Here is a 14,553-nt window from a genome sequence, read left to right as displayed (position 1 = left end):
TAAATAATTAGCTCACCACTTATATTCAGCCAAACACATGAATTGAATGGTTCAATCCCCAAAAAATTGAACGGTTCCAACCCATTCATACGACACCTTCAACCAAACGCATCCGTCCGTCCCATGCTATTATTGCTTGAGCTTCTCTCTCCTCGCCCGACAGAGAAAGGACCGGGCCTTCTCCGACACACGCCCCCCTCCCCGTCTGTCCCCCACTCCACCACCACCACCTTTTCTTTTCTACACTTCCCCACCACCTCCAAGAAAATCACTTCTCCTCGCTCTCTCACACACACAGCGCGCCGCGCTCCAAGAACAAGAAGAAGAACCCACTCCAAGTCGTCCAAGGGAGCATGGCGGCAATGGCGGAGGGGGCGGGGGAGCCGGAGCTGGTGTCGATCCCCGTGACGCCGCGGGGTCTGTCCACGCCGGAGGGGATGTCCACGCCGCCGGTTAGGAGGGGAGGGGCAGCGACGAGCGGCGCCGGGACGCCGGTGCGCCGGGTGGTGGAGGGCCTGCGCGGCTACCTGGAGGAGGTGGGCCACCTCACGCGCCTCAACCCGCAGGACGCCTGGCTCCCCATCACCGAGAGCCGCAGCGGCAACGCCAGCTACGCTGCATTCCACTCCCTCAACGCCGGCCTTGGGTTCCAGGCGCTCCTCCTCCCACTCGCCTTCCCCGCCCTCGGATGGTCAGTAACCTCCTGCTCCGCTCCTCACTCGCCATTCTCACATCCTAAACCCCAGCAAGCCCTCAGACTCGAGCATTGTTCGTCGTTCCCCCTTTTCAACTTTCTTGTCCTGGATTCCGTTTTGTACATGTTCTGTTCTAACCTCAGAATCAAACATTGTTTAGGTTGGTCAGATTGGTGGAGGCTTCAAGTTCAGTGCTGAAATTTTACAAAACAAAAGTATTTTCTAGCTTAGATAGATGTTTACTTTCAAGATTGTTGCAGCTTGTATATATGGGAATGAAAATGTTTACAAGTTTAAACGCATCAGAAACTGTTTAAAGGTGTTATATTAAAAGAATGTGTAATTTAGAAATGTATTTTTCATGGTCTTTTCCTTGATTTTAGATCTTAAGTCCCAAGTGTTGCAAGTATGCAGCTGCCTCTAATAAAGGCATGAGGTGTATTGATAAAGGAAAATCACAAATTACAGTATATAATATTGATACAGTGGACAGTGTGCAAAATATATGTCGTAAACAATATCCTAACATGACACTAGAAGGATAAGTGCATATTCCAATCCTAACATATGCTTCTCTTATACTGTAGGAGCTGGGGAATAATATCATTGACTGTTGCTTACTTCTGGCAACTGTACACACTCTCCATTCTAGTCAAGCTTCACGAAGCAGTCCCGGGCAGGAGGTACAACAGATATGTGGAGCTTGCACAAGCTGCATTTGGTGAGACAAAGACATGCCCTTCGCTATTTTGCAAATTCATGACAATTAACTCTTGATTCCAACCTGGATATATGTGCCAATGTTTGCTGTCAATGATGTGCCATGTTTGGAGTCGTTGTCAATGTTGACGATCTGTTTCATGTAGCTTAACGGAAGAATCTTTTAACATTATTAGCTAGGTGTAGTGTTCAAGCATGGGTAGTGCCAGCTTAATGTACAATCACTCTCATATTTGATCCACATCTGGAACAGTAGAAATGACTGCTTAACGGTTATAGCATATCACTCTCATGCTACAGTGGTGTAAAATGTGGAACTTCCTGCTACCACAGTTACTCCATGATCTTTCTAATCAAACCATTGCAACACCCACTTTCAGTATAACCAATTATTGCCTATTGTTATACCAAGCTGAGTTAGTACATGCAATGCTGTCTAGATTGTCTGCTGCTCTGTTGCTATATTGATGATGACTGGAAATTCGTTTGTAGGACTGAAAAATTAGCTGAGTAACTGATTTCTATCTTGTTTGTTCATTCAGGAGAAAAACTGGGGGTGTGGCTAGCTCTTTTCCCAACTATTTATCTTTCGGCAGGCACTGCAACTGCATTGATCCTTGTCGGAGGGGAGACTATGAAGCTCTTTTACCAAATAGTGTGCGGCCCCCTTTGTACACCGAGCCCTATTTCGACGGTGGAGTGGTACTTGGTATTCACATCCTTGGCAGTCATTCTTTCCCAGCTCCCAAATCTCAACTCGATTGCTGGGCTTTCGCTTATCGGTGGCGCCACAGCGATAATGTACTGCACCATGTCATGGGTTCTCTCTGTGAGCCAGCAACGGCCGGCAGCAGTCTCTTATGAGCAAGTGAGATCCACTTCTTTTGGCTCATCACTGTTCTCTACCTTGAATGCTCTTGGGATAATAGCCTTTGCATTCAGGGGACACAATCTTTCATTAGAAATACAGGTTAGTACCACTACTAAACAACCAGTCCTGTTAGACTTTCAGTACTATGTAGTTCCATTTGGTGGCTTCATTTGTTTTATTTAAATTAATTTTACAACTACCAGGCGACGATGCCGTCGACTTTCAAACACCCTGCACATGTGCCTATGTGGCGCGGGGCCAAAGCGGCTTATCTTCTGATTGCGATGTGCATCTTCCCTGTTGCCATTGGGGGTTACTGGGCCTACGGGAACATGGCAAGTACTTCAATCATCTACTCCTCACTCATCATCATCATCCTGTCGCGATGCTTTTCTTTTTTTGCTAACAATCCTTGGTCCTTTTCTGTTGTTCTTTTCCATGCCGGCAGATGCCACCAGGAGGGATCCTGACCGCCCTCTACATCTTCCACGGCCACGACATCTCTCGTGGGCTCCTCGCGGCGACGTTCCTCCTCGTCGTGTTCAACTGCCTTAGCAGCTTCCAGATATACTCCATGCCAGTGTTCGACAGCTTCGAGGCCTTCTACACAGGTCGCACCAACCGGCCCTGCTCAGTCTGGGTCCGGTCCGGATTCAGGATCTTCTACGGGTTCATCTCGCTCTTCATCGGCATCGCTCTGCCGTTCCTCTCCAGCCTCGCCGGCCTTCTGGGCGGCCTAACGCTGCCGGTGACGTTTGCCTACCCGTGCTTCATGTGGATCTGCATCAAGAAGCCTGAGAGGTTCAGCTACAGCTGGTACGTGAACTGGGGCCTCGCCCTGCTCGGCACCGCCTTCAGCTTGGCCTCCTCTGTGGGTGGTGTCTGGAGCATCATTAACACTGGGATGAAGCTCAAGTTCTTCAAGCCCAACTAGCATGTCTACTGTTTTCAGCTTGCAAATTTATGATATATAGGTATATGCTTCTTATATTACATGCCTTGGCAAGACCAATGGCATTAAGTGGTGTCGATCTTATATTAGTAGACTTTGTCTTGGTAAAATGTAAGTATCCCCTGTTGGATAAGAAAAACACGAGCCGATGAAATGATCAAATCTCGCAGTGGCAACCTTATGAAGGTCAAATGTAACTCGAACAATTTATATAATGACTATCTCTGTGGTAATAGTGTATGTACTTTTGTTTCTTTTTCTCAGTTTTGAATTTTTATGGTGGACCAAAAAAAATATATGATCCAATCCCTCTTTGATTTGTAGGATTTGAAAAACGCAGGTTTGCATGTCATTCGCACTTATATCCTCCGTTGCACCACAAAAAGTAAATCAAGACGTTGTGGTGCATTGAAATTTTGGATTCCTAGGATATGTTTAATTGGAGCGAGTCCAATATGAATTTTCTTAAGTTATCCTTTGCATCACATTTGAAAGCAAAATTTCAAAGAAGCACTCAGTCTATAGTTTTAAAAATCTTAAAAAAAATTGGACGTCAATTTTGAATTGAACAACATTAAACAAAATGCAAATACAACCGAGCTTTTATTTTTACAAGGTGAACGTTGTAGACATCACAAAATTATAGTTTCGTGTTAGATTTTATGGGCCTCGACCCAATACAATCCTTAACCTCAGTCCTTGACGGTTAATACACCATTGATCTCAAGATCTGCTATGGGTCGTGGAAGACAGCAGAGAGAGGGGTGGTGCATGAAGGGATCTTGCTGGCGAAGAACATGACACGGTGGTTTACCTAGATTCAGGCCACGAAGATGGATGAAAATCATAAATCCTGCCTAACTATCTTTATTGATCAATGAGAGAATTACAGTGCAGCAGATATAATCTAGAGAGCTAGCTATGGATCCAGAATGACTTGATCCTTGATGGAGGCCGGTCAGTCACTATCCGGAGGACACGATACCAATCGATGATTTCGCCGTTGCGAGGAACATATCTCTCATACTAGCAAAATCCCTGACTTAGCACACTTATCTTTGGCCCCTGTGAGTGCCTACACAGGCGTGGCAGGCCTGAGAGTCGGGAGTCGTTAGACACACTTTTGGGTGACTCGGTCTGGGTACGCTCGTAGGGCATCCTCCTCCGACTACTCAACGATAAGGGCATCTTCAGCCGCGCCCCCACGAAGGCCTTCTCAGACGATTTTTTCGCGCCGGCGCCAAAAAAACGGTCCAGTCGCGCCCTCAGGGGCCTGATTTTCGCTGGCCTGGGCCGAAAACAGCGCCTGCGAACTCAGGCCGAACCTGGCGCGCTGGGGGGCGCCGGGGCGAACTGTTTTGGCGCGAAACAGCCGCGGGCCCGCCGCGTCAGCGACACGGCGCCTCGTCTTCCCCCAACGGCATCGGTTCCCGCGGGGAATCAATGCCAAGGCTGCCGCCGGTCAGCCTTGCCATTGATTCCTCATGGGCGGCGCATCACGGGACGGCGCGCCGACGCCTCCCCTCCCTCGCACGCGTACACACGGATGCGGCGCGACTATATAGCCGGTGGCCTGCACTCGCCTGTGCCCACACCAGCCCCGCCCCTCGCCGCCGCCCAGCTCCTCCCTCTCCCTACCTCTCCCGAGCGTCGCCGCCCAGCCCCTCCCTCTATCTCTCTACCTCTCCCGAGCCCGTCGCCATGGCGGAACGCTACCCCGGAGACGAGGCGGCGGCCAACGGCTTCGGCCGCCGTTCGCTCCGCGAACAGGAGTCCTGGCTCCTGTTCCAGGCGAACATCCCGGCGCCGCCGGACATGCGCGCCGGGCCGACGGGGTGGAGGCTCAGCGCCGGGGGAGTGCCCATTCCCCCGTTGCCCGATGCCGTGGCGAAGCCGAATTACTTCGCCGAGGAAGTCGAGGTCGTGCGCGCCTCCCTCACCGACGCCCAACTCTCCCTCCCCCAGTACGCCGCCGACAACCACGCGGCTTGGGCAGCGTATTTCGAGCGCCGCCAGCAGCAGCGCTTGGCGTCCATCAACGGCGCCGGTGACGGCGGAGCTCGACGACGACGACACGGCCCTGGAATGGGCGCGCAGGGACTCCATAGCGATGGAGAAGGAGCGCCTGGAGAAGGCGAAGGAGCGCCAGCGCGCCGCCCTGCATCGCTTCGCGGAGTGTCGACGCGGCCGCGACGAAGGCGGAGTCGTCGTCATCTGCGACAGCGACGACAACGACGACGATGTGCCGCCACCAGTCCGCCATGGCGACGCCGGGCAGGGGTCCAGCAGGGGCGCCCGCGTCAAGGAGGAGAAGGCCGACGACGACGGTGGCGGCTTCAACCAGTTTTTCCTTTAGATTAGTTTATGTATATGTGCTATGTAATGAAAATCCGCGAACTTCGCCGAAATGTGCCGAAATTTATCGTGTTTGGCCGAAATTTATCGTGTTTAAGCCGAACTTTGCCGAACTTCTTTTATTTTAAAACGTGCCTGGGGGCGGCCCTGGGGCCGGCGGCTGGGGACCAACTCGCCCCCAGACCCAATTTTTGCGCCGGCTCATCCCCAGGCGGCGATTTTAGGCGCCCCTTGGGGGGCCAACGGCTGGAGATGCCCTAAGCCCCCACCAGTACGTGAAATGAGGCAGTTTGTTATTCGGGAGAGGTGAGTTAGAACATTATCAACTGACTGCTTCTTTGTAAATCCTTTTCCCAACGCCCTAAAAAATCCTTTTCCCAACCATTCATTGGACTAGCAAGGTGAAAGAGACCTCCCTAGCTGCCTACAGCCAGTGATTCTCAAACCCGAGTCCTCTAATCTCAAGAGGCATATCTACTCCTTCACTAGAAGAAAATAACATTAGATTATGGTTGGACAAGTCTCTAATCAAAATTTCCACATTAACAAGGGGAAATAAAGTCCTCAGTCTTGAGATATACAAAATCACAACTTTTTAAATTTTATTCTTTTGGAAATCACAAATTAATTTAAAGAAGAAAAAACTAAAACAGAAATGAGAAAGTAAAAAGAAAAAAGAAAAATTAAAATAGAAAACAGGGTGCTGAAAGTGCGTTATATCGACTAGAGGGGGGGTGAATAGGCGATTTTTATGAAAGTCTTCAAAACGTGAGAGTTATGAAGACAAACAGCGAAGATTACGCCCATTACTATGCAGCGGAAGTTAGATTACACTAGGCCAGCCATGGTCATGTATTCAATAGAGTGAAAGCACAATGACAAACAACTGCAGTGTAATAAGGATCAGGTAGGAAGAAGTTATGAAGCCAAACAGATCATACATTCACGTTGTGAAGACAAAAGATAAAGCAAGCATGCAATGGCTTCACAATATGTAACAGTAAGAAAGGAAGTGAAGATGAAACCAGTGACTCGTTGAAGACAATGATATGTTGGACCAGTTCCAGTTGTTGTGACAACTGTACGTCTGGTTGGAGCGGCTAGGTATTTAAACCTTAGGACACACAGTCCCGGACACCCAGTCCTGAACACACAGTTCAGGACACCAAGTCCTCACCGTATTCTCCTTGAGCTAAGGTCACTTAGTCCTCGCCCAATCACTCTGGTAAGTCTTCAAGGTAGACTCCCAAACCTTCACAAACTTCGTTCACTGGCAATCCACAATGTCTCTTGGATGCTCTGAACGCGACGCCTAACCGTCTGGAGGATTCACAGTCCTCAAGTGTAATAAGTCTTCAGATCACTCAGACAAGAAGACCTAAGTGATGCCCAATTTGCTCTGGCTCTGGGTGGTTAGGGCTTTTCTCCTCACTAGGAATTTTCTCTCAAAGGCTTCGAGGTGGGTTGCTCTCAAACGATAAAAGCCGTGCACTGAAATCTGAGTAGCCAACCGTTGATGGTTGTGGGGGTGGGCTATTTATAGCCACTTGGCAACCCGAGCTGATTTGTCCGAAATGACCCTGGGTCACTAAGAAACTGACACGTGTATCAACGGTCAGATTTTAAACTCTCATGGCAACTTTACTTGGGCTACAAGCAAAGCTGACTTGTCCGGCTCTGGACAAGATTCGCTCTCATTGTCTTCACACTCGAAGACATAGGTTTTTTGATTTAGGCATCACTTCAGTCATTCTGACTGGTTCTCCTGGACCCCACTTAACAGTACGGTGGTTCCTATGACTCAGCACAAAAGAAAAAGAACTACGAAAGATCTAAGTCTTCGAGCTCCATATGCTTCATAACATGTCTTCTTTTGTCATAGTCTTCAAAGTGAATATCTTCATGTACCACCTTTGTCTTCAATGTCTTCATACATTTTTAGGGATCATCTGTGGTAGTAAAACTGAATCAATGAGGGACTTCTACCTGTGTTTTCCTGCAATTCTCACAAACACATTAGTCCCTCAACTAGGTTTGTCGTCAATACTCCAAAACCAACTAGGGGTGGCACTAGATGCACTTACAGGCGCTACGACCTACAAATGGGCCGGACCATTACCACGTGTGCGAGGAGCAGGCACGCTTGCCAGATCAAAAATGGAGAGAAAAGGGTAGGGAACCACGGATCAAACCCTAGTATCCCGCAATGAGGGCGGAGGTTATAGCCACTGCACTGCTCAAGTGCTCACATTCTTTAAGTGCAACAGTTATATAAGAACTATGGAGCCCGGGCAAAGAACGAATGTCGCTGGAAATCACGAATGTCGCTGGAGCAAAGGTTCTGGAACTTGGGGTGTCCGAGTTCCACGAAGTCTGCACACTCTGGAGTCTTCAGACATGATCTAGTGTTCGTCTGGAATCGGTGACAACACTTCTAGAATGTCCAGACTAAATACCAGGAAGAGCTCGGAACCTCCAGACACCGGAGTCACTGGAATATGGCATGACTTGCACCAGTGGTACTGCAGCCAATGTATCTTTCCGTTTTTGCCCCTCGCTTACCCCTTCATGCCTTAGGATTATATATACCCTTCTCCCACCTCAGATCTAGGGGAAACTAAGAAAAGGCTAAACATTAGAGCTTAGCTTATGTACCTCTCCATGTAGGATTGCTCCTTCATGGAGATGACTCCCCTACTGGAGGTGAAGGCCTCCTCTTGAGGAAGACTCTGCAGGAGTATTAAGACCTCCACCTGTGGGGAAGATTACTCAATGAAAGTCAAGACCTACTTATCTAAGTTGTCTTAGGAGTTGATGAAGAACCCTATCTTGTTTCATCTTTCTCTCTCTCTTGGATGATTTGGATAAAGCATTTATCCATGTGTATCCTGTGTTGCAATATGTGTGTTAATTTGTGTTTCTTTCCCTTGTGATTCCTCCCGTTTTCCCTTATGTTGCAATCGGTGCAAATTTGATCAAACTAGTCCATCATACTTGATTCAAAATCGATTCAACCACTAGCATAAACTATTTTAGATAACAATTGACCAAATCTAAATTAAAGATTACATAAAAATTAAACAAACTACTCATCATCACTATCAGTGATCTCGGCAACCATCCTATCCCATTCCTCGTGGATCATGGGGCGAGTGCCCTCGCCCGTTCCGCCGCCACCGCCTTGCCATCTCCGTCGCCATCAGACACAGAGTCGTCAATGTCGCTGGAGCAAAGGTTGATAACCGTCGTCACCCCGACCTATAGAGCTTGTACTGCCGACACTCTCTTTTGACACGCTCCAGATACACGCGGCGGAGCTCCGCCATGTATTCCTCGTCGGTGCACTCCGCCTTAGGTGATCACGGGCCTCCAAATTTTCCTGCAGCTCGCGTGCGGAGGCCACACAAAGATAGACGGGGGCCAAAACCGACAAGCCGCCGGGAAAGTTTAGATGGGCCAGGCGTTTTCGCTAAGGAGGCACACGGATATGATGTCATACGCCCGTGCTGCCTGTACCGCCGAGTGATAGGAACTGATCCAGTGGGTTTCACGGTTGGTGATCTCCGCCACCCACGTCCCCCACGCCCATTGCCGCACGCCGAGGTACCTCCTCCATGACGCCGACGGCGGTGGCAGGTCAGGGAACCAGGACACGCCACCGGGGCCATGGGCTGCGGAGCATGGATCGCCGCTTCTGATCGATGGTGGGGAGTAACGGCGGTTGGATCCGATCATTTTGGGCGGTGGGGCGGCGCTGGAGTGGATACAGCGGCGCGCCAGTGAGGATGCGGGAGATTGGGCGGCGACGCAACGTATAAGATCGAGCGATAGGTGAGAGATGTGAGATTTTTACTCCAGCGGTGGGCGGCCGAGTATATTTAAGGGTCGGGGCAGGCCTGGAGTAAACTTTATCCTCCTCTAACGGTTTTAAGAGATCGGTTAAGTGCTATTTGGAGGAGTAAAATTCTCTACCGCTTTTTAGGGGATCGGTAAGAGATGCTCTAAAGTGGGATATCTATGTTTGCTGGTCTGTATTGCTGCCATTTATGTGAATCTCTCTCAGCCCAATAGTATGGATAATCAAATTAAAGATATCCATAGCATGGGAACGTTGAAGCTTCTTGTTTTTCTCCCCACCAGGAGCTCATCTTTGAATTCCTCATGTGCAGCCCCATAGACAAACAATAGGCCCCACTTAGTTTTTTCTTTCACCACATCCCATAGAAGTAATTGCATGATAGTATATGCCATGCTCACTGGAGATAATCTCCAACCTCTCTTTTTCACACCACATAAAATCCCTCCAGCTTTTCCCACAGAAGGAATCACTTCCAACAAAACAACTCATAAGGATCCAATTTTCTAAAGAAACCAGCAGAAGATTTCTTTTTCATAGTTTCCTGAAGCACAAGGAAATCAAGGGAGCGACGAAGGGACTGATGAGTAAAAAGAATTCCTAACTCTCCGATATATATAATCCTAAATGACTCAAAACATTTTTCTAGACTCAACAACGCCAGCTATTCGATCAAGCAGGAGGCTCCTAAGGTCGGGGAAGGCTCTGATACCAACTTGTAACGCCCTCATGCGGCTATATCTCCTACGTGTCGAAGCACGACTTAGAGGCATAACCGCATTGAAAGCAATGTCGCAAGTGAGGTAATCTTCACACAACCCATGTAATACATAAGGAAAAGAGATACATAGTTGGCTTACAATCGCCACTTCACGCAAATACATGAATAAAGCATTACATCAACCAGATACAAACAAGGTCCGACTACGGAACCCAAAATAAAAGAAGACTACCCCAAATGCTACACAGATCCCCGATCGACCCCAACTCGGCTCCACTACTGATCAACTAGAACGAAACAACACAAAGGACAAGATCTTCATCGAGCTCCTCCTTGAGCTTGGTTGCATCATCTGCACGATATCATCGACACCTGCAAGCTGGTTTTGGAAGTATCTGTGAGTCACGGGGACTCGGCAATCTCACACCCTCGCGATCAAGACTATTTAAGCTTATAGTTAGGAAAAAGGTATGAGGTGGAGCTGCAGCAAGCGACTAGCATATTTGGTGGCTAACATATTCGCAAAAGAGAGCGAGAAGAGAAGGCAAAAGCACGGTCGAGAAACTATGATCAAGAAGTGATCCTAGAACAACCTACGTCAAGCATAACTCCAACACCGTGTTCACTTCCCGGACTCCGCCGAGAAGAGACCATCACGGTTACACACGCGGTTGATGTGTTTTAATTAAGGTAAACTTCATGTTTTCTACAACCGGACATTAACAAATTCCCATCTGCCCATAACCGCGGGCACGGCTTTCGAAAGTTCAAATCCCTGCAGGGGTGTCCCAACTTAGCCCATCACAAGCTCTCACGGTCAACGAAGGATATTCCTTCTAGCGGGAAGACCCGATCAGACTCGGAATCCCGGTTACAAGACATCCTCGACAATGGTAAAACAAGTCCAGCAAGACCACCCGCTGTGCCGACAAATCCCGATAGGAGCTGCACATATCTCGTTCTCAGGGCACACCGGATAAGCTAAGCGTACGGGAGCCAACGTAACCCAAGTTGCCAAGGGACGGCCCCGCACGGTGCTCTGGGTTGGACCAACACTTAGAGAAGCACTGGCCCAGGGGGGTTAAAATAAAGATGACCCTTGAGTCTGCAGAACCCAAGGGAAAGAAAAGGCTAGGTGGCGAATGGTAAAACCAATGTTGGGCCTTGTTGGAGGAGTTTTATTCAAGGCGAATTGTCAAGGGGTTCCCATTATAACCCAACCGCGTAAGGAACGCAAAATCCGGGAACATAACACCGATATGACGGAAACTAGGGCGGCAAGAATGGAACAAAACACCAGGCATAAGGCCGAGCCTTCCACCCTTTGCCAAGTATATAGATGCATTAATTAAATAAGAGATATAGTGATATCCCAACAAAATAACCATGTTCCAAACATGGAACAAGCTTCAATCTTCACCTGCAACTAACAACGCTATAAGAGGGGCTGAGCAAAGCGGTAACATAGCCAAACAACGGTTTGCTAGGAGAAGGTGGTTAGAGGCTTGGCTTAACAATATGGGAGGCATGATAAGCAAGTGGTAGGTATCGCGGCATAGGCATAGCAAAAGAGCGAGCATCTAGCAAGCAAAGATAGAAGTGATTTCGAGGGTATGGTCATCTTGCCTGAAATCCCGCAAGGAAGAAGAACGAGTCCATGAAGAAGACAAACGGACGTAGTCGAACGGATCCTCACAACTCCGAAACGAAACCGAAGCTAACGCGAGAAGCAACCCGGAAAGAAGCAAACAACATAGTAAACAACCATCACATAATCATGGCATGATGCACAACAAGTATGATGCATGTCCGGTTTAATGAGGCATGGCATGGCAAAGTGCACAAGCAATTCTACAAATTAAGTGGAGATCAATATGCAACGAGTTGCATATTGACGAAACACCACAACAAGTTATTTAGTTCGATCTCGTTTAAGTACCCAACAAAATTAAATGTTGGTTAACATGGCAAGAGGTGTAGCACAAAAAATTATCTATTTAGGCAAGTTTAAATGAGGCCGGAACGCCAAACAACAATTCCGGTAAATCCCCATATGCATTTATCTATTTGGTGCAACAGCAATTTTAAACATTTAAATGTTATTATCATGATGCGAATGACATGAACAAGTTTATGCAATTTTTATTAAAAGTTGGCAAGAGCATTATGAAGCATTTGTCACCGTGGTGGAAAGAAAAGGGGTGCCACGGCAACGAAACGTAAATGATGCCACGGCAACATTCCGATGATCCGGTAGCTCACGTGGATACCGGTGCAAAAGGAAGTGGGTGCGAGTGTGTCATGCAAGAAGATGGGGTGCTCCCGGATTCCGGGTTCCCACAAGACGGTGGCAAGGCAAAAGAGGGGCTTCGTGCAATGAACAACTCGGACATGGATCAACACACGGTCCAACTCATACAAAGCAAGCATTCGTTCACGGACGTTGTCTCGAGGTTATACCTTCGAAGCATGCGTTATCGGAGGGGTTCAAGTTCGATGCGGTGTAGAGGAAGTAGACGTTCTCGGGACGTTGAGGGAAGTAGTGGTACTTCTCCGAAGAGGAACTTGATGAACCCAACATCTCCAAGGCGACGGTAGCCGTACACGGCAACGGTAACTTGGAGGGTCATCCAATACGTGGTACTTAGGTGAATCCACGAGAAAGGGTAGTCGTACATGGTTCATCGAGGAACTTGACGTTTCGTCTGTAGTCGTTCGAGCGTCCGACGGTAATGGTACTCGGTCGTTTCAAAGAGGTACTTGGGGTGATTCGACATTGCCGGTCCCGTCATCTCGAAGGGGTACTTGACATCCTTAGCGATTCCGAAGACGACGGTAGAGGTACACTTGTTGTAGGGGTACTTGTCGGATCCACGGCGACGGTAGAGGTACAAACGTTCCGGCGGTACTTGACGGTCCGGTCTTGGTGTAGATTTACATGGCAAACGTAGGAATACTCGACATCTTGTCGAACCCAAGTGACAGTAAACATTCTCGCGGACGAAACCGGGAGGCGAAGGCAAGGCAACGCGGCGGCGGCGTGTGCTCACCGGTGAAGCAGCAGCAGAAGACGAAGGTGGACGGCATCGGCCTTGGCGCGGAACGAGGGGGGCGGAGCTCCTGCTTGAGCAGAGGGCTCGGGCGCGGGACTTGAGGCACTGGAGGCGATGGGGCTAGGCGGGCCGGAGCAGAGCCAGGAGGAGGAGGTCGCGGGCGACGAAGCAGCTCGAGGAAATGGGCTCACTGGCCAGAACGGCGCACCACGGCAGAGGAAAAGGGGTCGCTGGTGGCGCTGTTAGTGCAGCTCTGCTGGAGGCGCGGGCGCCATGGCAGGGAGGCGACGGAGGGGCGACGGAGGAGTTTGCTGGGGCGCGACCTCCAGGGAAGCAGCGCCGCTGCGGGTGCTGTGCGTGCGTGAATGGTGGCGGCGGAGGAGTTGCACGATGGTGGCGGTGCAGGCTGACATTGCAGAGGCAAGGGAAGGAGCGAGGAGGCGTGGCCATGGGGATCGGGATCGTGATCCCTCTCTCTGTTGCGAGCGTGTGAGGAGGAGGGAATCGAGGAGAGAAGTGGGATCGGGCTCGGTCCTCCCTGGCGGCGCAAGGGGAAAGCGAGGGGGAGAGACCAGGGGGTCGGGAGGGGGTGTTCTGGGCTAGGGTTAGGATTAGATGGGCCGGCGCGGGAGGCCCAGTTGGGAGGAGGTCTAACAGGCCGGTGGGGATGGAGAGGCCCAGGTGGGCTGACCTCCCTCTCTCTCCCTTTCTCTAAATTCTCTTTTTCCATTTAAAAACAAAACAGAAAAAGAGAAAGAAAAGAAAGAGAAGTTAGGGATGGAATCTGGGCATGAGGATAATTTTCTTGAGGTCGCAAAAATGTGTTTGTACCGAGAAAAATAGAAAAGGCCAAGATTGAGATATTTAAATTCAAACTCATTTGATTTAGATTCAAATGATTTGAATAGGAAGTGAGGGTTGGGAAGGTCCAAAATGTTCGGATTTTTGGTGGAGCTCCGAAATATGATGAATGAATTTATGGACAAAGTTTGAGGTTAAGATGTGTGGTAACAAAGGCCTGGGGAATTACTTGCAAGTGTGTTTTGGTGATTCCAAATTAATGGAATATTTATAATAACTCCCTAAATATTAGGAGGATATGTTATAAAGAGAAGTCACTCTTCCCTCGATTTAAATGGATCGAAGATCCACACAATTTATTTAGTTGAGATGCAGAAGATTTATGAGATGATGGCATGATGACATGATGCAATGATGAATGCAATGAACCAAACAAATCACACGACGAAACCGGGAAACCTGGAAGGCATCTGAAGCTCCGGTCTTGGGGCGTCACAGCAGGCCTGGAGTAAACTTTATCCTCCTCCAA

General features: G+C 49.0%; 1 protein-coding gene across 1 annotated transcript; it reads left to right on the top strand.

Annotated features, from left to right (window-relative positions):
* The first annotated feature begins 209 nt into the window (after nt 1-209).
* Nucleotides 210-3,478, top strand: LOC119300086 (lysine histidine transporter-like 8). The gene is made up of 5 exons (XM_037577156.1): nt 210-691; nt 1,283-1,416; nt 1,958-2,385; nt 2,490-2,621; nt 2,735-3,478. Exons 1-5 carry the CDS (start codon nt 354-356, stop codon nt 3,218-3,220), a joined length of 1,518 nt encoding a protein of 505 aa, XP_037433053.1. The 5' UTR covers nt 210-353; the 3' UTR covers nt 3,221-3,478.
* The last annotated feature ends 11,075 nt before the right edge of the window (nt 3,479-14,553 follow it).

Source organism: Triticum dicoccoides, chromosome 5A, assembly GCF_002162155.2.
Source record: "Triticum dicoccoides isolate Atlit2015 ecotype Zavitan chromosome 5A, WEW_v2.0, whole genome shotgun sequence".
NCBI lineage: Eukaryota > Viridiplantae > Streptophyta > Magnoliopsida > Poales > Poaceae > Triticum > Triticum dicoccoides.
This window is presented reverse-complemented; position numbering and strand designations above follow the sequence as displayed.